At 37.8% G+C, this 21,933-nt stretch overlaps 1 protein-coding gene across 1 annotated transcript; it reads left to right on the forward strand.

Annotated features, from left to right (window-relative positions):
• The first annotated feature begins 10,137 nt into the window (after positions 1–10,137).
• On the forward strand, positions 10,138–10,650 carry LOC118827875 (ubiquitin-conjugating enzyme E2 G1-like). Its single transcript, XM_036734210.1, has one exon. The coding sequence runs from the start codon at positions 10,138–10,140 to the stop codon at positions 10,648–10,650; it is 513 nt and encodes a 170-aa protein (XP_036590105.1).
• Positions 10,651–21,933: the final 11,283 nt, after the last annotated feature.

The following is a 21,933-nucleotide window of genomic DNA, read 5'->3' on the forward strand; positions in this document are numbered from 1 at the left end:
TCACTAGACGTGGAATCACCTGAGATTCAAATGTCATTTGTCAGATGTCATTCGTATGACATTTACTAGCTATGAGATCAAGGACAAGTAATTTAACATCTCTGACTACCAGTTTCCTCATCTGAAAAGTGGGAAGAACACAATTTGTAGCACCTATCTACAAGGGAGACGAGGGTGGGGGGGGGTGTCAAATGAGATAATATATGTAAAATAATTAACAAACATGATACATCTGTCAGCTATTAGTAATATTTGAGTGCTTTGTGAAACACAAAGCTAGGTAGGTAGTATTACTATTTTTGCCAGCGGTGTGCCATACTTGTTATTAAGACCTTTACCAAGACATTGATTCATAGTTTCCTAGACCATTTAACCAAATTCCCGGCCCCTGTCAGCTCAGATCCTTTATCTGGGTCCCTGGTTCTTTTAACACTAATTTTCAAGACTGGGTTCCTGGTCCCTGTCTGACTTCCTGACTAGCCTTTTGCATACATGGACCTATTGTACCAACTGGCTCTTATCTATCAGCTTTAGTTGTCACAGTTGGACAATGGGCCAACCTCATTTGCCTAGCTGCTAATCCTTTTATGTAATCTATCTAGACACTTAGTCAAGATCTTCCTAACTTGCCCTGGCCTCTTATTAAGTATCAATATGAAACATAAATTTAATGTCAAAGTAATAGATGATTAAAAACATAAATGATTATATGTTGCAAATTTTACCAAATAAATATTTACTAAAAGTTCTGTGATGGTTAATGGCTAGAATAAGAGCTTATGGCTCTTCAGGAACTGAAGAAAAAAATTTAACCTGCTAGAAACTAACAAAAACTCATTCAGGTATGCATTTCCTATATTTAAATATCCACTAATCACCTAAAAGGTCATCCCTCTCTCAAGCCCCTCCCTTTGCCATTTCATCTTCCATACAACTGCCAAAGTGATTTTTTGAAAGCTCAAATCTGCTCACTTTACTCTCCTATTCAATAAAAATATTTATAGCAGCTGTTTTGGGGGTAGTGAAAAACTGCAAATGAAAGGGATGCTCCTCAGTTGAGAGATAGCTCAATAAGTTGTGGTCTATGAATGTGATGGAATCCTATGGACCCGTAAGAAATGAGAAAATAGATGATTTCAAAGAAAGACAGAATTGATGCAGGGTAAAGTAAGCAGAACTGGAACAAATACACTAAATAGCAATATTATGCAAAGAAAACAATTTTGGAAACTTTTACAAACTGATGAAGAATGAACTGAGCGGAACCAGGAGAATAATTTATGCAATGACAACGTTGTAAAGATAAACAATCTCAAAAGCTATACATATTATGATCAATACAATGGCCACTGATGATTCCAAAGGATCACTGGTAAAACACACTATCCTCCTTCTCACAGGGAAATGACAGATTTACAGTATAGAGTGAGACATTTCTGTTTTTTCATATACAGCCAATAAGAGAATTTGTTTTGCTTAACTATGTGTATTTGTGACAAAGAATTTGTTTTTCTTCTCTCTCTCTTTCTTAAAAAGTAAAATGGGTGACCTGAGGGAGAGAAAATACATTCCTGTTCATTAAAAAAAAGTTAAAATAGAGAGTGGACTACAGGTGTGGAATGTAGCATTCACTTCCAGATGAGGTCATTATGCTGTTAGATATACTTAATTGTTTTATTTTGTTACAAGAAACCTCCCAAGGAGTGAGGGTAATCAAGTAAACGTTTGTAATGTGAAAACAAAACATCATTAAAACTTTTTTTTTAATGGTGAATAAGGTGAAGGAGAAACAAAGCAGTTACTAAAGATGTGCCTAACACTTATTTTGGTTCTAGTTTATAGCTATTACTCTACAACTCTAAATGATCTAGTCTTGTTGGATAATAGATGAATATAATTATAAGGAGTTTAGGTATCACTTTCCATTTATTTCAGAGCTTCATCTAATTTTAAGGAAAGGCTTACTTGTTTTAAAGAAAAAGAAAAGAAAAAAGAAGCAAAAGAAACTAGAAAGGACCGTCCACTAATTTTATGCAAGTTACACAGGATTTTCTGTTGTTGTTATAATTCTGTAAGCATCACACTCCTCTGGTAAAATGATATATGGGGCAATCGTCTTGTAGGGGCTGATGGGATGTAAATGAAACTAATTAAGGAAATGTCAAACATAATTAATAAAACAGGTTTAAGTTGCAAAAGCCCTGTCAGCTGAATGAATGGGGAAGAGCAGTGCTCTCCCATTGTTGGGTATGCATTTTTTTCTCCCCTTTCGTCTCCAGTCTTTATTTAGCACCGTTCAATTAGATCCTGGAAAGCTCCTATAAGAAGCTTGCTTTTCTACCTCACCTCCTCTTAGTCTGATCCCATGGAGAGGGAGGAATATAAATTTGCCTGTCGGCCTGCCGCCTGGAAAAAATTAATTGCCAACTCCTCATCTTTTCCAAGTACTACAGGACATTAACATAACCAATTTGCTTGAACTCCTCACTGGCTGCCTAATAGAGCATCTGACCAGCTGATAAGACCTGGGTGCTGCTGACGCTACCTTGTTATTATTAGCATTTTCATAATATCCAAATATTACGGTGGTGTGATTCACTGGCTCCATTTATTATTGATAAGAACAAAAAAAAGGGTTTTGGAAATAACAAAAGGGGTGAGCGACCTATAATTATGGCAAGCAAATTAGGGTATGCGCTAGAGTCAGTTACATTTGCCTAGGAGTAATGATGCCCAAGACCTTTTCCCTCCCCTGGGACTGGAAAAATAATGGATTCCCTTGCAGCTGCAGATGGGGTAGGAAAATGCTGTCATGCAGGACAATGTTTACATAAGTTAGGCCGAGCGTGTGGCTGTGAAGCCTGCCTGTAGTGCCTGAGTCAGCTCCAATCATTTCAGGCACTGAAGCATAAGTCCCACAAAAAGAAATAGAAAAAGAAAAAGAGAGAAAGGAAGGGAGAAAGGAAGGAAGGAAGGAAGGAATTAAGGAAGGAAGGAAGGAAGGAAGGAAGGAAGGAAGGAAGGAAGGAAGGAAGGAAGAAAACAAAACATTAACTTTAGGGGGCAATAAAGGAGGACAGGGAAAAGACTATTGTTTGAAAGTCATTCACTGTTTTCATCTATAGTTTTTCAGGCCTCTCCAGATCTCAGGCAAAGGTGATACCTTGGGAAAAAAGAGGCTAATCAGCTCTTAAGTAAAAGAGATAAAAATGAAACAGGGCTCTTGTTAACACAGAGGCTTCTTTCCTTTATTCTACAAAATAGATACACTCCTAGTTAATCACTTTGAGTCAAATGGCCAGAAACGGTAGGGAAAAAAAAATCCTGATTCCAGCTCTAAACAAATAACACGTAGAAATAGCTTCTGCAATTTATGATGAAACAGGATTTATATCAAGGATGTAACATTAGGGAAACAATTAACATAGTTAATCACATAAAATAATAAAAAAAACACTAAAAAAACCACATAATTATGTTAACAGATATAAACAAAGGTATTCATAAAGTACAGAGGTCTTTTGTGTTAAGGCACTAAAAATCACAGATGTAAAAGGGCTCTAGTGTGATAAAAAGTATTTCTAAAGCCAAGAGCTAACATTATTTGTGCTGGAGAAACACTGGAGTTTTTCCCATTAAGTTCAGGGGTAAAGTAAGGATACCCTCATTCTCTCATATTCATTGACCTAGTACTAAAGATTCTAGGTCTAGAAATAAGGAAAGAGAAAAAAAATGAATAAATATCAGCAAAAAGGAGGCAAAAATATGCCTATTTGTAAACGACATAATTGTTGACTTAGAAAACCCTAGAGAATCACCAAAGAAATTATTTGATACAATTAATAGTTTTGGCAAAGCAGCAGGATACAAAATAAATCTACAAAATTCATTGGCATTTTTATACATGACTAGGAAAACTAGGAAAGAATGAAAGAAGTTTTGTTCAAAATTATCATAAAATGTCTGATATTTCACCCACTAAGACATGCTTAGTACTCATGTAAATTTTATTACCAAACAATTTGTAAGAATAAAGGAACACATATAACTTAAAAGATATTCAGTGTCCCTGGCTTGGCTATGCCAATATAACAAAAGTTATGCTACTACCTAAATTATTTACAAATTTCGTACTACAACAATCAAACTAGCAAGAGGTTATTTTATAGAACTAAACAAATTAATATCAAATTTGATTCTGGGGGGGGAAAGAGTCAAAAACTTCAAAGGAATTTTTGAAAAAAAGAAAATATTTAGAATGAGAGGGATCCCAAATCTCAGATCTTGACCAGATTTCAAATTGTGTTACAATGCAATAATTAAGAAAGTTGTAATCTACAACAAAATATTTATAGCAGCACTTTTTTGTGGCAGCAAAGAATTAGAAACAAAGTAGATGCCCATCAGTTGGGGAATGACCAAACAACCGGTGATGCGTGAATGTTATGGAATACATTGCACTATAAGAAATGATGTGTGAAGAATACAGGCAAGAATGGAAAAATCCAAATGAACTGATGAATGAAGCAAGCAGAACCAAGAAAACAATATCCACACTAACTACAACAATATAAATTACAAGAACAACTACACACCAAAAACATCAAATGTGAATATAACAAAATTACAAAGATTGGGCAGGATTCGAATGAAGAGATACAAGGCGATATCCACAATCTTCTCCTTTGTGGAGGTGGGATGTACAGAGATTTGATATATCGTACAGGTTATTTAACCTTTTCAATGTAGTGACCAGTTATGCTGAATTTTTTTTTCTCTATAAAAATTGTATTTGTTATATGACTTTCTGGGAACGGAAAAGGGAGGGATACTTGGGATAACTATGACTATGTCAAAACCAGGGAATCAAGTTAGTAAAAACGTAAAGAAAAACAAACTATTAATCATCAAAAAGAGCTGGTGGTGGTTAAACAATAGAAAAGTATATCCTTAGAATAGACTAGGCAAGCAACACCCAGAAACAAACAAATTCAAGAGCCCGGTGTTCATAGAACCAAGAAAACAACATTCTGGGACGAAGATTGCCTGTGCAACAAGAACTGCCAGGAAAAGTAGAAAGAAATTTGGTAGAATATAGGTTTGGTTAAGCATCATACACTAGATATCACAATTAGCTTCATATTGTTAAGTAACAACAATGAAACGTCTTTTTTTTAAAGTTAAGAGGTGAATGAAAGATTATATTTTCCACAGCTGTGATTTGGGGTAGTATTCACAATCAGGCAAGAGACAGAGAGGATTTTAAAAAAACGAGACAATTTCAGGTATATAAAATTGCCTGGGGGGACTCAGGAGGTAAGTGATTTGCCCATGGTAAAACAATTATTGTATGTCAGAGGCATGGCTTGAACCCTGGTCTACCTGACTGCAAGGGCTGTCCTGTATCCACGAATACTCATTCAATAGTTCTTCATTAAGACTAAATTTCTGGGTATTATTCAAAACTTTTTCCCCATTAACCTGGAGTTTTGGGATTATATAAGAAAAAAAGAAGGAAAGAGCTGACTTTATCCACTAAATTTAATTGGTCTTGTAGCTACCATATGATCAAGTAATTAAATAAGGAATGGCAATTGGCGAAAATGTGCATGCATCTTGTGATATCCCTAACTTTTCTATGTGAGTTAAAGAAGGAAAATAAGAGAATGTTACAGATACATAGTCAAGACGTGTGTACAACTTTCAAGGATCCTTTTTGTTTGTTTTGCTTTGTTTTGTTTTGGTATTAACACATCACTCAGAGAAGCATCTTTCAATTTTCTGGAACAAGGGAGTACACCTGCTATAATGATTGCATCTCGGTGGTGTCAAAGAAGCCCCTAATGGGGATTGAAGAAGCTTAGGCTAGCACTAACTGCTTTCTATATTTTGCTAGAAACACCTACCATTTTCCAGTGGAGTTTTATGGGGCTGAATTGCAGTTTAATAAGAGGCTCATTTGAAACTGTCCTCCCCACCTACTGAATCACATCTTCGGTTTAAAAATAGTCTGATTGGAGTCCTGTGGAGGTGTTGTACTTTGTTAGCAACTCACTCTAATGGAAATGAATTGCACCCATTTTGAACCTCTTACCACACATTACTGTGTTAGTGTAAGCTGAATAATAGACTCACTTCTACCACTTGCTGAAGCTTGTTTAGTCCTTCTAGCTAATGGAAGAATGTCACTTTGCATCCTTGCTTCTTCTCCTAGCCGCATGTATCGGTTCTAGCTATGAAAGAGAACTCTAAGCTGAACTTGTATCTTGCTTCTGGCCTGAAATTAATTTTCTAGTCTTCACATCATTCAGTTGTGGGTTTGTTTGTTTGTTTGTTTTTAAACCAGTGAGTGTCTCTTGATACTTGTTTGTCAATGAAATCTTGTATTAATTATATCACAACTAAGAAACACTTGTTTTTTAGCATACTGTTTACTGGAAATCATTTTCATTTTATCTCAGTTACCCCCTTGCCAGATGCACAAAGTCCTTACATAAAATACTGAAAGTGGTCGTATAGCCCCTATCTGAATAACTCCAGTAATAAGGAATACACTGTCTTATGATCTATGCCTATTTTTAACCATTCTATTCATTAGGAAGTTCTTCCTTGTACTGAGCTGAAATCTGCCTCCCTATAACTTCTGCTTTTCCTAGCTCTTCCCTCTGGACCTTTGTAGAACAAATCTAATACCTCTTGTTCACCACAATCCTTCTAGGAGTTGAAAATTTATTGTGCCCTGGTCCTCTACAACTGGAACAAATATTCCTGGTTCCACATATGACAAGATTTCAAGTTCCCTCATTATCTTTTTTTTCTGCCCCCACTCTGGATGCATACCAATGTCCTTCTAAAAATGTGAGTCCCAGAACTGAGCACAACATTTTAGGTATACTCTGACCAGTGCAGTGCACAGTGGGACTATCAATTTCCCTTTTCTTGAAGGGGGAAGACTGGAAGGGATTTAAGAAACCATCTAATCCAACCTCTTCATTTTACATATGGGGAAAGTAAAGCCTATAAAAGCTATGTGCCTGGGGTCACACAGAAGTGAAGGAGGGATTGGATTGGCAGGGCAATTGGTCTGGTTTGATAGCTTAATATAAATGTGGACACAGAGACAGAAAAACAGAGACAGAGATAATGAGAGACAGAGATAGAGCATTTTAAAAAAGAATGACAGACTTTATTAGTTGAAACAGTGCTCTGCATTTCACATCAGCCCAATCACTCTACGCTCATACCAGGCAGTTTGATATCAAGCAGCAGAAGTGCCACTTACTGGTACAAAACAAAGTATCACATGAGACAAACCTAGAGAATGCTTTTGGCCTCATATTGTATCCCATGTTACAAGATGTGAATACATTCTCTTTAGTTATTGCCAATGCACGCATGGCAGAGATGCAAGGGTGATGAGATCATGCAAAATTTAACTTTTTTATCACATATTGGCCTCCACTCTAATTAACCTACTCCCCTATCATTTTCCCCCCTTTCATTTCTGTCATCTCTATTTCACAGTATCAACAGCCCAGTGAAAGAGAGACCCAGACATATTATTCTACTTAGAAACTGAGTGTCTCACTAGGGGTGACAAGCCTTTTTTTAGGTCATTTATCTAATTGCTCTTTGCAGATAAGAATTAATTAGCCCGATTATTTTTCTTGGTTTTTGGATGGGTTCCCCACCTGAAGAGAAGAAATTCCTTAGTGTCAGTGATTAATTGCTCAGCCAGAAGCTTACAGCTTCACATTTGTAATAAATGCCGACCGTCTCTTTAGGTCACATTAAGATCCAGGTAGGTTGTGGTAAAATGCACAGGATAATAAAGCACTTGTATAAATAGGATCAGTAGCATTTGATTTTGATTAAATATTTTAATTGACCAGAGGGTGAAAGAGCTTCAAAATGTTGTAAGTGAGGGCACCCATTTTGGATGCTTTCTGTCTCTCCACTGTGGGGCATGTAGCATCTCACAGTACTGCAAGCCTTTGTCTAAAATCATCTTGGATCTTAATAATTTGTGGCCTTGGTACTTTCAGTACCTCTGTGAAAGAATGCCTAGACATGCTGACAAATTCCGAGCCAAAATAATGTTGGGTTTTTTTTTTAGAATAAAAGGAAGTAAATTTTAATTATGCCTTCACCTCCAATTTAGCATATTTTTTTTTCATTTCCAAGTAAGCCTATTTAGGCAAAATTATCATAATATTAATTTACAACAAATATCCCTTTACTTAATTAAACAAGCACACATTAGATTTTTCTTAAAGGCAACAAGGTGGCACAGTGGTATAGTGCTTTACCTGGAATCTGGAAGACCTGAGTTCAAACTTGGCCTCAGACAATAAGAGTATGACCCTAGGCAAGTCATTTAACATCTACCTGGCTCTATTTCCTCAGCTGTAAAATGGGGATAATAATAGCACCTACATTCCAGGGTTGTTATGAGAATCAAATGAGATAATTTTTTAAAGCACTTAGTTCAGTGCCTGGCACATGGTAGGGGCTAAATAAATGCTTATTCCCTTCTTACATGCAAAAGAACAGTCTACATTACCTTATGATTTCATAAGGTTCTATGGGATATGGTAGAGAGGGATATTAAAACAGGAACATATGCTCAAGGACTAATATGAAGTAACACAGCCCTTGTTAGAGCAGGTACTTAAAGTCTACCAGGGTATGAGACATGCACACAAATAACTAACTACAATGGAACTCGTAAAATTATTAATTACAACACAGAGGCCAAAAAGCCCAGAGTGATTCAAAAGAAAGAAGAATCACTTCTAGTGAGGGCGTGAGGGAAGGTTCCATGTAGGTAGGAGGAGACATCTGTACTGAACCTTAAAAAATAGAGAAAATGTTCATAGGATGGGGGCTGGATATAGGAGAAGTCCATTCCATGAATAGATGTGGGAGCTCGCAGGACCAGATCTTTTTAATAGTTAGCCCAATTTGTCTGGATCCTATAGGATGCAAACAGAAGCTGTAGAGGTAGGCTGGAGCTGGACTGGGACCTTGAATGTAAAGAGAAGTTTGTATTTAGTCAGTAGACAGTTGGGATTAACTGAAGGTTTTCAAATAGAGGAGAAGAGCTTTGTGATTGGTTCTGTTTTCTAGAATGATTAATTTGGCGGTGGTATAAAGAATGGAACAGAGGAGGGAGAGACTAAATTGAGGAAAATCGGCATAGAGGCTGTTGTAATAGTTCAGAGAGGAGGTGAGAAGGGCCTGAAATAGGGTAGCAATATTTTGCATGGAAAGGGACAGATATGACAGCTATTCTCAAAACTCAAATTGCTCTATGATCTCATTAGTATCAGGCACTCCCTCCAGTGTCTGAGATCAGAAATCCATCTGTGCCTGGCCAACCTGTGTCACTCAACCATGTCTTTCCATACATTTGCCGCAGGATATAATCCCAAAGGATCGTAAACCTAGAGTTGGGAAGTAACATCAGAGGTCATCTAGTCCAACCCCATTATTTTACAGGTGAGGAAACTGATATCTAAGGAAATGAAGTGATTTGAACAGTCTCACAGGCATTAGACATCAGAGGCTGGATTTGAACTCAGGAACCCCTGACTCTAGAGACAGTGCTCTTCCCATTGCATTTTGTATTTTTGTGTCCTGGGTTTATCATGGCCAAAAAATTCATCCCCAAGTGGCCAACCCACCCATGACCGGCACCTCCCCGCCTAGCCTTTGAAAACCCAAGGTCATCCCAGCCCCATGATGAGGTAAAGCAAGATTTGGTGGAGATTATCGAAGAATGGGAGGGACCTTAGCGGGAGCTTAGCCATGGCAGCTACAGGCCTTGGCAGTGGCTCCCTAAGACACGGTAGAGGCCAGGTGGGGTGGCAGGGACAGCAATGGGGCGGGGCGGTTCTGGGAGGGAGAGGGGCGGAGCACAGCGGGAGGGAGGCGGGGCGGGGTCGAGTGGGGCGGAGCGTGCAGCCAGGTGAGGCAGGGCGAGCTCCACCACGCGGAGGCCTGGCGGCCTACCGGCCTCCCCCGACCTTCCTTACGTCCTGGGCCTCAGGTGCCGGGTCTCCCCGCCACTGGCTCCCCAGCGGGCCGCAGGCCCCTGCCCTCCGGACCCCTCCGACCCCCAGGCTGGCCGGGAGGATGACGGAGCTGCAGTCGGCGCTGCTCCTGCGAAGGCAGCTGACAGAGCTCAACAAAAACCCGGTGGAAGGCTTCTCGGCGGGCTTGATAGACGGCAATGACCTGTACCGCTGGGAAGTGCTCATCATCGGTCCTCCAGACACCCTGTACGAAGGCGGCGTTTTCAAAGCTCATCTCACCTTCCCCAAAGACTATCCCCTCCGACCTCCAGAAATGAAATTCATCACCGAAATCTGGCACCCAAATGTTGACAAAAATGGGGACGTGTGCATTTCCATTCTCCACGAACCGGGAGAGGACAAATATGGCTATGAAAAACCCGAAGAACGCTGGCTGCCCATTCACACCGTGGAAACCATCATGATCAGTGTCATTTCTATGCTGGCGGATCCTAACGGAGACTCGCCGGCCAACGTGGACGCAGCCAAAGAATGGAGGGAAGACCGAAATGGAGAATTCAAAAGGAAAGTTGCCCGCTGTGTAAGAAGAAGCCAGGAGACCGCTTTTGAGTGACATTTGCTCAGCCACCCTAGTACCTTTGCTTTTTGGGGTCTCCAGTTGAGAAAAGTGGCACTGTTTTTACTTTCACTTTCCCCTCTGCATTCTTCTCATCTATTGCTGGACTATTGTAGCAATTTGCCAAACACTGGCAGAGACTTGGCTGCTGTGAAACGTGCCAGTTATCGGTGCTTATGAGAGACTAACAAAGGCCAATTTAAGGATGAATACATATTTTGAATTCTAATGAACTGCTTTAAGCTTCTGGAACAATTGTAAAAAACATGTACATAGCACAACATAATCTGGATAATATATATATACATATATATATATGTATATATATATGCTGTTCATGTACATTCCCAATACATAATGTACCAAATGATGCTTCTTTTAGCTAGGATAAAACTCCTGTACATTCTAAAGATTTTAGCAGGTTTTCTTTCCCTATCCCTATTGTTTCTATATCAGTTTAAAGAGACTCTTAAAGTGTGTCAGATATAAATCAATTAGGATTAAAGTTGTCCATTTAATTTTCCTTTAAACCACTGAGGCTTCATTAAAATCTTTCATTTACTAGACTTTTGTATTTTCTTTGTTTGGAAACATTCCTCTTTACTCTTGTATCTTGCTCTGGCAGAAAGTTTAATGATGTTTTGAAAGGGAGAATTATCAACAGGTATTTTTCCCCTTTTTTTGTAATCCAAATGCATTAATCTTTTGGATTGTTTGTAGCAAGAGCTCTTGAACTTACTTTTTGCTGCTTCTAAAGTCCCCTGGATGAAATTAACCCAAGTTTTTTTGTTTGTTTGTTTGTATTTTGCCTTCCAACCCTGAAGAACTGGCAGATAAAATTGCTGAACAGTTGTCAGTGATATTTTAAAGATTGTGGAGAAGAGAAGAAGTACTATAGGACTGGAAAAGGGAACATGTCCTGATTTTCAAAAAGGCAAAGAGAATGGAATCTCCAAACTATAGGCCAATGAGCTTGACTTCAATTCCTGGCAAAATTCTAGAATGTATTATTAAAGAAATGGTTAGTGAACATTTCCCAGGATGTGATGGTCACAAAGAGCCAGGATGACTTCATCAAGAACAGGTTGTGCCAGACTAACCTTAGTTCCTTTTTTGACAGTGCATTACTGATGTATTGGGGTGGGGGTGGGGGGCATGACATATATTGTTTAACTATGTTTTAGCAAATGGTTTGGTAATGTTTCTTGTGCTTTTATCATGGAGAGGATGGTGAGATATAGGCTAGAAAAGAGCATATTTAGATGTATTTGAAACATTAAATTATGGGACTCAAAGAGGAATTAATGCTACAATTTCAATGTGGAAGAAGGTCTCCAGGGGAGTACTTGGCTTTATGTGTTTTAAAATTTTTATCATTGTCTTAAATAAAGGCAGAGGTCGTATGCTCATGAACTTTGCAGATGGTACAAAACTAGGATGGCTAACATGCTAACAGGATCCAAAAATATCTCGACAAGCAGGAAAATTGAGATGAATTTAATAACATGAAATTTAATAAGGATAAATGTAAAGTTTTACATGCTTGGTTTCAGGAAATTGACTTCATAAGTATAAGATGGGGGAGGTGTTGCTAGCAAAAGATCTAGGGATTTTAGTGGGTAGCAACATTAATATGAGTTCAAAGTGTATTAATATCACCCATAAAAAGCAAATATTGTATTGGGTTGTATTAAAAGAGAAATAATTTCTAGAAATAGGGATGTAATCGCTCTGATAAACACTGCCCTAGTCAGACCACATCTGGAGTAGTGTATTCAATTCTGGACACTGAACTTTAGAACAATAAATTGAAGAGTGGTTAGAGAGAGCAACTTACGATGGTGAAAGCACATACGGATCAGTTTAAAAAATAGTGATGTTTAATCTAGGAAAGAGAAGGGTTGGGAGGGGGTGGGGAACATGATAACTTTCTTTAAATATGTGAAAAGCAGTTGTGTGTAAGAGAGTAAACTTGTACCATTTAGCCCTAGAGGGCAAACTAGTAACAGTGGGTGGAGATTGCAAAGAGAATTATTTAAGGTTGCTATAAGGAAATGACTCACTCTCAATTAGAGCTCTCCCAATAGAATGGACTGACTCAGAAAGTAGTGGCTTCCCCCTCATTGGAAACCTTTAGGTGAATATTGGATGACCTACCACTTGTTGGGAATGTCATAGTGAGGAATTCTTTTTTTTTTTTTCCATTTGGGTTGGAATAGATGATGCTAAGATCCTTCCAGCTGAGTACCTGTGATCCTGACTGATACTGATCTTATATACACAAGGCCTTTACAATTCAAAGCTTTCAAACAAATGGCTTCTTTTTGTGATTAAAGATATTGTTTTCTCCTAATTCTTTTCTGTATATTCCTTTCTTCATCTTTCTTTCTTTCTATTCTTCTCTGCAGACTTTCCTGATCTAATGGACAAGGAAAATGTGGTGTATATTTTAATGAAATTCAATTTTGAAATTATCTTAGGTAATGAATTCTTCCAAGGTAATACAGAGGTAAAATGTATAGGAACTGATAACTGGTTTGTTGGGAGATTGAGGTAAAAAGTCAAATAATTCAAGATTCAACCAGAGTAACTGAAGGAACTATTTTAAAAGGGAAGATTAGTTCAGTTTTGGACATGATGAGTTTCAAGTGTCAGGATGATGCTTATATGGAGATATCTAGCAAGAAATTGGAAATACAGGACCAGAGGTTAGGGAAAAACTGGAAATGGAAATAAATATTTGTCAGCTGTCTGCATAGAAGTGATAAAGTCATGGGAATGAATGAAATTTCTAAGGTAGAGAAAGCTGAAATACAAGGGGACCAATGATTAGCTTTAAAGAGCAGCCTCCCTTTAGGATCAGACATAACAAGGAGGTCATAGGATTATAGGATCATAGGATTATAGTTAGGAAAAAAAACATTAAAGATCAACTAATCCAACCATTTATCTTACTGCTATGGAAACTGAGGCAAAATCAGTAAATGACACCAAGTCATTATCTCTTTTGGAGATAAGATGTGATTTAGGAGATTGTAAGAATTCAAGGGAGGAGAAACTTTCAAATAGGAGCTATGGTCAACAGTATTAAGTACTGTAGAAAGATAAAGGAGGATGATATGAGAACAGGAGATTCAATTAAGAGGTCATTGATGGCAATGATGAAAGTCTTGTTAGAGTGGTAGAGTTAGAAACCAGATTGCTGAAGCTAGAGCTGTATTTAGTTGTGAAGAAGTCAAGGCAGGAGGTATAGATTATTCTTTCTATAGCGATGTCAGGGGAAGGAGGAAAGATATAGGATGATAAACTGGAGAGAGAATTAAAGTCAAGGGAATTTTTAAAAAATTAGGACAAGGACAAATGTGAATGTAGACAACAGGAAGAAAAAATTGAGGAGGAGGTGGGGGAAGAGACAGACAGATACAGAGGATTATCTTCTCCAAGGTTACTAAGTCTCTTAATTGTTAAATTCTGTGACCTTTTTTGAAGTCTTCATCCTTCTTCTTGATCTCTCTGCAGTTTTTGACTCCATTGACCACCTCGTCCCCCAAAATATTCTTTTTCTTCCCACGGTTTTCATTATAATCACATCTATCCCTCAAGGTTCTTTCCTGTGCCATCTCTCTCTCCGTCTCTCTCTGTCTCTCTGTCTCTCTCTCTCTCCTCCTTTTTCTTTTCTTTCTCTTTCTCCTTATCATCTCTTCCCCCAACTTCCATTTGCATTGCTAGGCCAGACAGATAACCAAAGGGCAGTTGATTACTACTCTTCTTCAGGATTCTAGTGGGCAGTCCTAAGGGTTGTTGTGGTATCTAATATTATTCTTCCTGAACCCCGACTAGTGTGTTCCTCATCATTAATCAACCAGTTGAGGTCAGTTAATTTTTTACAAAAGGGTTTTTGCTGAGAACATATGGCAAGAACAGGATCTCAACTTCCATGGGTTTGTTATCATCTCTTTGCATACTTCCAAAATCAATACATCCAATTTATATCTCTCTTCTGACCTTATCCTGTAATTCTAACTACCTGTTCTATGTTATGGTGCATAAAAAACTCAGCATGTCTAAAACTAATCATCTTTCCTCTTTGTACTTGCCCCTTCTCTAGGCTTCCTTATTTTGGACTAGGTTACTACCATTCTTCCAGATGCCTTTGTTTCCAATTATAGTCATCTTTAACTATTCACTTTATCCTTTTCCTCAGTTTTCACTGCCCCTTTAGTCAGGTACCAGATTTTGTTATTTCTGTCTCCAGAATATTTCTCCAACCATCTCTTCATTGTGCTTCAGGCCCTCATCCCCTCTGACCTGGATTTTATCAATAACTTCCTAGTAGACTTTCGTATGTTTTTGTCTCTCCTATCTCTAATACGTTATCCATACAAATGCCAAAACTCACTCTTCTACTCAAGTATCTTCAGGTACTCCATGTTGAATCTAGAGGAAAATTCTAACTCCATAATGTATCCCCTCAAACCAGCCCTTCTTCCTGACTTCCATTATTTATATAGACAACACCACCATCCTTCCAGTCTCCCATGTTCATCTATTTAAAATCATATTCAAGTCCTTTTTCTCCCTCACCCCACAAGTCCAGGAAGTTAGTAAGTCTTTTTAGTTCCACCTCTACAACATTTCTCACATTTTTTTTCGAGTCCCTGAGCTGCCACTATAGTTCAGACCAGTGGTATACTGGTAAATGTTTAATAGCTGGCTCTCTTGGAAAAACAAATGGAGACAAAACACACTTTTAATTTTGATCTTCATTATTAACATTTTCTGCAGCACTTTTTTAAGTCTAGACAGTCAAAAAAAACACAATAAATCAATAAAGCATTGATTTGTAGCATTTACCAGTTTCTGAGATGTAAATGCTGACACCAAAAATTTAAAAACTGACTGGAGAGCTCCTTTGAACTGGCTCCAGCACACTGAACATTTGGACCTCAATCACTTTTTTTTCTGGATTATTATAAAAGCTTCCTGATTTTCTCCCTTTTCCCACACTCTCCCCTCTTGAATACATCCTCCACATAATTGCTAAAGTGATACTCTTAAACATATGATGGTGCCGTTCCCTGAAGAATAAACTCCAGTTATTTCCTTTTTGCCCCAGGATAAAATTCCTCTACTGGGTATTTAAAACTCTTCACAGCCTGGCTCCTCCCTACTATTCAAAGTTTATTGCACATTATTTCCACCTTCCTGCAGTTCTTCAATCACAACATCTTCCTTTTCAATGCCTTGGAATAAGCTGTATCCCATGCCTGGAATGCACTCACTCTGTCCTCATTTCTGCCACACAGAATCCCTGGCTTACTTCAAAGCTCAATGCAACTATCACTACTTACAGAAAGCCTTTCCTAGTCTTCTAGTTCTAGCTTCTAGTTCCTCCTTCCCACTCTATTATCTTGTATTTACTTTGTATATATTTTGTATAACTTATATCTGTGCACATAGATTACACGGGAAGCCTTTTCAGATCCCCTTACTTGTTAGTGCTTTCCCTTTTCTCAAATTATCTTGTGTGAAGGCAAGAAAAATTTCAATTTGTTTTTGTATCCACAGCACTTAGCATAGAACCTTGGAAATTATGAAGCTGAGTGATCAATAGTAATCATAATAATAGCTAGTTTCTGAAGTACTTTGCATATTTTATCTCATTTGAGGCTCAAAGCAACCTTGAAAAGCAGGTATTATTATCTCTATTTTACAGATAAAGAAACTAAGGCTGAAAGAGATTAAGTGACTTGCCTAGGCTCACACAGCTAATAAGTCTCCCTTCAGGATTTGAACTAAAGTTTTCCTGACTCTATCCACTATGCTTATGAAGAAAAAGAGGGGTGGGTGGGGAATCTAGGGCACAAGTCAAAAGGTTTAAGCTTTATCATCTATGAGGACCTCTTCATCCTTAGAAACTACAGGATAAGAGGAGAGGAAAAGAGAAGATTCAGGTTTTTAGGTCTTGGAAAGGACTAGTGCAGGAGTTCACTTGAGATAATTTTAATCTTCTCAATAAATTCTCTAGCTGAGGTATTCAGCTAAAGTAGATGGAAGAGAGAAAACTTTGTAGCTTAAAGACTGAGGAGCAGGGGGCGGAGCCAAGATGGCCACATGAAAACAGCATCTTACCTGAGCTCTCTGACAAGCTCAGTCAGATACCTATAAAAAAGTGAATCTGAGCAGATTTGAGAGAGTTAGAAGCTGCTAGCAGTCTGAGTGGGGCAAATTTCCAAGCCAGGAGAGTCCGAAAAGATCGATGGGGCAGATCTGTAGGCTGGGAGAGCGCTCGTTGTGTGGAGCTGCAACAGACAGCACCAAAGGGGAAGCAGCTGCAGAAACCAGCCATTGAGACAGGCTGGGAGATAGCTGGGTGCCCGAAACTGGCAGAGATCCCCAGGCCTCCCAACACATGAAAGGAGTCTGTAGAAGTGAAGAGAGGCAGCAGCTCAATGCCACTGGCCATGAGACATCAACTCCTGAGGCTTGCAGCCCAAAGGTTTGAAACGTCATCTTGAACTTCCTGGGAGACATAATGTCCGGGTAAACGGCTCTAATCCCTCCCTCCCCCTGACCCAGAGAATTCCTAGGGAAAAAACGCTGGAATAGAAGAGACAGAAGAGGGGCTTGAGTGGCCAAGCAGTGGGAGTTCCAGAGTCCCAGAGGGGCAGAGCCAGCAGGGGTCAACCCCAGGAGCCCAGACATAGCTTTGCACAGCCAGGGGAAGGGACAGACACCAGCACAGACAACAAACAGCTGAGACCATTGCTGAAGAGCAAAAGGAGACTTCAGGCAGCCAGATCCCCACCCCACCCCCAACACCTCGGGAAACTGAAGGCTATAATATACAAAGCCAGTAACTAGACTCACAATCCCCAAAACAAGAAACCTGGGACAGAGAGCCCTGAGCCCCCAAAGCAGAAATTCACTCTAAAGCCAGGAAAAAGCTAACCAACATGAAGAAGAACACACACACACACACACGCAAAAACAAAAAACCAAGGACCATTGATTCTTTTTATGAAGATAGGGATGATCAAAATACCAATTCAGAAGAGGATAGCATTGACACTATACCCACATCTGGTATCTCAAAAGGGAATGTGAACTGGTCTCAAGCCCAAAAAGCATTACTGGAAGAGCTAAAGGAGGATATAGAAACCAAATTAGGGAGGTAAAAGAAAAAAAATGGAAAAAAAAAACCACTGATGAAATCAAGTCTTTAAAAAATAAGATCAGCAAAATGGCTACAGAGGTTCAGAATCTAAATAGAGAAAATGACACCCTGAGAGGTAAAATCAACCTATTGGAAAAGGAGATTCAAAAGCAAAATGAAGACGGCAACTCATTAAAAATTAGAATTGAGCAAGTGAAAGCTAATGACAATATGAGGCATCAAGAATTAGTAAAACAAAATGTAAAGAATGAAAAATAGAAGAAAATGTGAAATACCTGATTGGAAAAACAACTGACCTGGAAAATAGATCCAGGAGAGACAATTTAAGAATTATTGGTCTACCAGAAATCCGTGATGAAAAAAAAAAAGCCTTGACAGTATCTTTGAAGAAATTATGAAAGATAAGTGCCCAGAGGTCCTAGAACCAGAGGGTAAAATAGTCATTGAAAGAATCCATCAATCACCCCCTGAAAGAGATCCCAAATTGAAAACACCAAGTAATATTATAGACATATTTCAGAATTACAAAGTCAAGGAGAAAATACTGCAAACAGCCAAAAAGAAACAATTCAAATATTGTAAAACGATAGTCAGAATCACACAGGATCTTTCACCTTCTACTTTAAATGACAGGAGAAATTGGAACATGATATTCTGAAAGGCAAAGGATATGGGACTTCGACCAAGGATCAACTACCCAGCAAAACTGAGCATAATTTTTTCAGGCAAGGAGATGGACATTGAACGAAACAAGGGAATTCGAGGACTTCCTGATGAAAAGACCAGAACTCAGTGGAAAATTTGATCTCCAAATACGAAACTCAAGAGAGACATAAAAAGGTACACAGGGGGGAAAAACCCCCACAAACCTTATTAATCAATAAGGACAAATTATTTACATCTTTATATAGGATTATATCATCTTATGTATGTTATATAAATACATATATATGTCAATCTTGAGAATAGTACAGTTATTATGACAATTGAAAGGGATACATATAGACTGTGGATGTCTGTATAAAATAACTGATATAAGGATAAAAAACATAATCAAGAGATGCAAAGGGAGGGTTCGGGGAGAAGAGGTAAGGAGGTAGTAGAAAAGAGTAAATTATATTAAATGAAGAGGCACAAAAATGCATTATGTAGAGGGAAAGAAGGGAGGGAGAAGAGCAATATTTGAGCTTTACTCTCATCAGATCTGGTTCAAGAGGGGAATAACATACCCTGATAGGTATAGAAATCAAACTTGTCCTACAGGCAGTAAGAGGGGAAAGGTGGGGAAAAAAGCGAGGGGGTGGTCAGAAGGGAGGGAAGAAGTAGCAAGTAGAAAACGGTAAGATAAGGGAGGGGAATCAAGACGGAGGGTAAACTAAGGAAGGTGGCAGTCAAAAGCAAAACTTTGTTGAGGAGTGGAAGGGGAAAGGGAGAAATAAAAGCATAAACGGAGGAAATAGGATGGAGAAAAAGACACAGGTAGTAATCATAACTGTGAATGTGAATGGGATGAACACTCCCATAAAACAGAAGTGGATAGCAGAATGGATTAAAAACCATAATCCCACAATATGCTGTTTATAAGAAACACATTTGAAACAGGGGGACACACACAGGGTAAAGGTAAAAGGCTGGAGTAAAATATATTGCGCTTCAGCTAAAGTGAAAAAAAAAAAAGCAGGTGTAGCAATCCTAATCTCAGACAAAGCAAAAGTAAAGATAGATCTAATTAAAAGAGATAAGGAAGGCACCATAAACAATGAAGCAATATCATTGTTTAACATATATGCACCAAGTGGTATGGCATGCAGATTCTTAGAGGACAGGTTAAGGGAGTTACAGGAAGAAACAGACAGGAAAACTATAATAATGGGAGACCTCCACCTCCCCCTTTCAGAACTTGATAAATCTAACCTCAAAATAAATAAGAAAGAAGTTAAAGAGGTGAACGGAATTTTAGAAAAGGCAGATATGATAGACCTCTGGAGAAAACTGAATAGGGATAAAAAGGAATATACTTTTTTCTCAGTGGTACATGGCACATACTCAAAAATTGACCACATACTAGGGCATAAAAACCTCACAATCCAGTGCAGAAAGGCAGAAGCAGTCAAAGCATACTTTTCAGATCATGATGCAATAAAAATTATTTGTAATAAAGAACCATGGAAAAATAAGCTAAAAATTAATTGGAAACTAAATAATCTAATTCTAAAGAATGAGTGGGCCAAAGAACAAATCATAGAAACAATTAATAATTTCATTCAAGAGAATGACAATAATGAGACAACATACCAAAACTTATGGGATGCAGCAAAAGCAGTTCTTAGGGGAAGTTTTATATCTCTAAATGTTTACATAAATAAAACAGAGAAAAAAGAGATCAATGAATTGGGCATGCAACTGAAAAAGCTAGAGAAAGAACAAATTGAAAATCCCCAATTAAATACCAAATTAGAAATACTGAAAATCAAAGGAGAGATTAATAAAATTGAAATAAAGAAAACTATTGAATTAATAAATAAAACAAAGAGCTGGTTTTATGAAAAAACCAATAAAATTGATAAACCTTTGGTCAATTTGATTAAAAAAAAGAAAGAAGAAAATCAAATTACCAGTATCAAAAATAAAAAGGTGAATTCACTTCTAATGAAGAGGAAATCAAAACAATAATTAGGAATTACTTTGCCCAATTGTGTGCCCATAAATTTGACAACTTTAGGGATATGGATGAATATCTACAAAAATATAAATTGCCCAGGTTAACAGAAGAGGAAGTATAATTTCTAAATAACCCCTTCTTAGGAGAAATTGAGCAAGCCATCAATGAACTCCCTAGGAAAAATTCTCCAGGGCCAGATGGTTTTACATATGAATTTTATCAAACATTCAAAGAACAATTAATTCCTATACTTTATAAGCTATTTGGGAAAATAGGTGAAGAAGGAGTCCTACCAAATGGTTTTTATGACACAAATATGGTACTAATACCCAAATCAGGTAGAGTCAAAACAGAGAAAGAAAATTATAGACCAATTTCTCTAATGAATATTGATACAAAAATTTTAAATAAAATATTAGCAAAAAGATTGCAGCAACTTATCACAAGAATAATACACTGTGACTAGGTAGGATTTATTCCAAGAATGCAAGGCTGGTTCAATATTAGGAAAACTGTTAGCATAATTGTTCATATCAACAACAAAACTAGCAGAAACCGTATGATCATCTCAATAGATGCAGAAAAAGCCTTTGACAAAATACAACACCCATTCCTATTAAAAACACCAGAAAGCATAGGAATAAATGGAGCCTTCCTCAAAATTAAAAATAGCATCTACCTAAAACCAAGAACAAGCATTATTTGTAATGGAGATAAACTAGATGCATTCCCAATAAGATCAGGGGTGAAACAAGGATGTCCATTATCACCTCTACTATTCAATTTGGTACTAGAAATGTTAGCTGTAGCAATAAGAGAAGAAAAAGAAATTGAAGGAATTAGAATAGGCAAAGAAGAAACTAAATTATCACTTTTTGCAGATGATATGATGATTTGCTTAGAGAATCCTAGAGAATCAAGTAAAAAACTACTTGAAATAATAAACAACTTTAGCAAAGTTACATGATGTAAAATAAACCCACATAAATCCTCAGCATTCCTATACATTACTAACAAAGCCCAACAGCAAGAGATAGAGAAATTCCATTCAAAGTCACTGTAGACACTACAAAATATTTGGCAGTCTATCTGCCAAGATGAACCCAGGGCCTATATGAACATAATTATGAAACAGTTTTCACGGGAATAAAGTCAGATCTAAATAAATGGAAAAATATCAGTTGCTCCTGGTTAGGCCGAGCTAATATAATAAAAATGACAATTTTACCTAAATTAATCTATCTATTCAGTGCCATACCAATCAAACTACCAAAAAATTATTTTACAGAGCTGGATAAAATAATAACAAAATTCATCTGGAAGAACAAGAGGTCTAGAATATCTAGGGAATTAATGAAAAAAAATGCTAGGGAAGGTGGCCTAGCCATACCAGATATTAAACTGTACTATAAAGCAGCAGTCATCAAAACTACCTGATACT

This window comes from Trichosurus vulpecula, chromosome 8 (genome assembly GCF_011100635.1).
Source record: "Trichosurus vulpecula isolate mTriVul1 chromosome 8, mTriVul1.pri, whole genome shotgun sequence".
In the NCBI taxonomy this organism is placed as follows: domain Eukaryota; kingdom Metazoa; phylum Chordata; class Mammalia; order Diprotodontia; family Phalangeridae; genus Trichosurus; species Trichosurus vulpecula.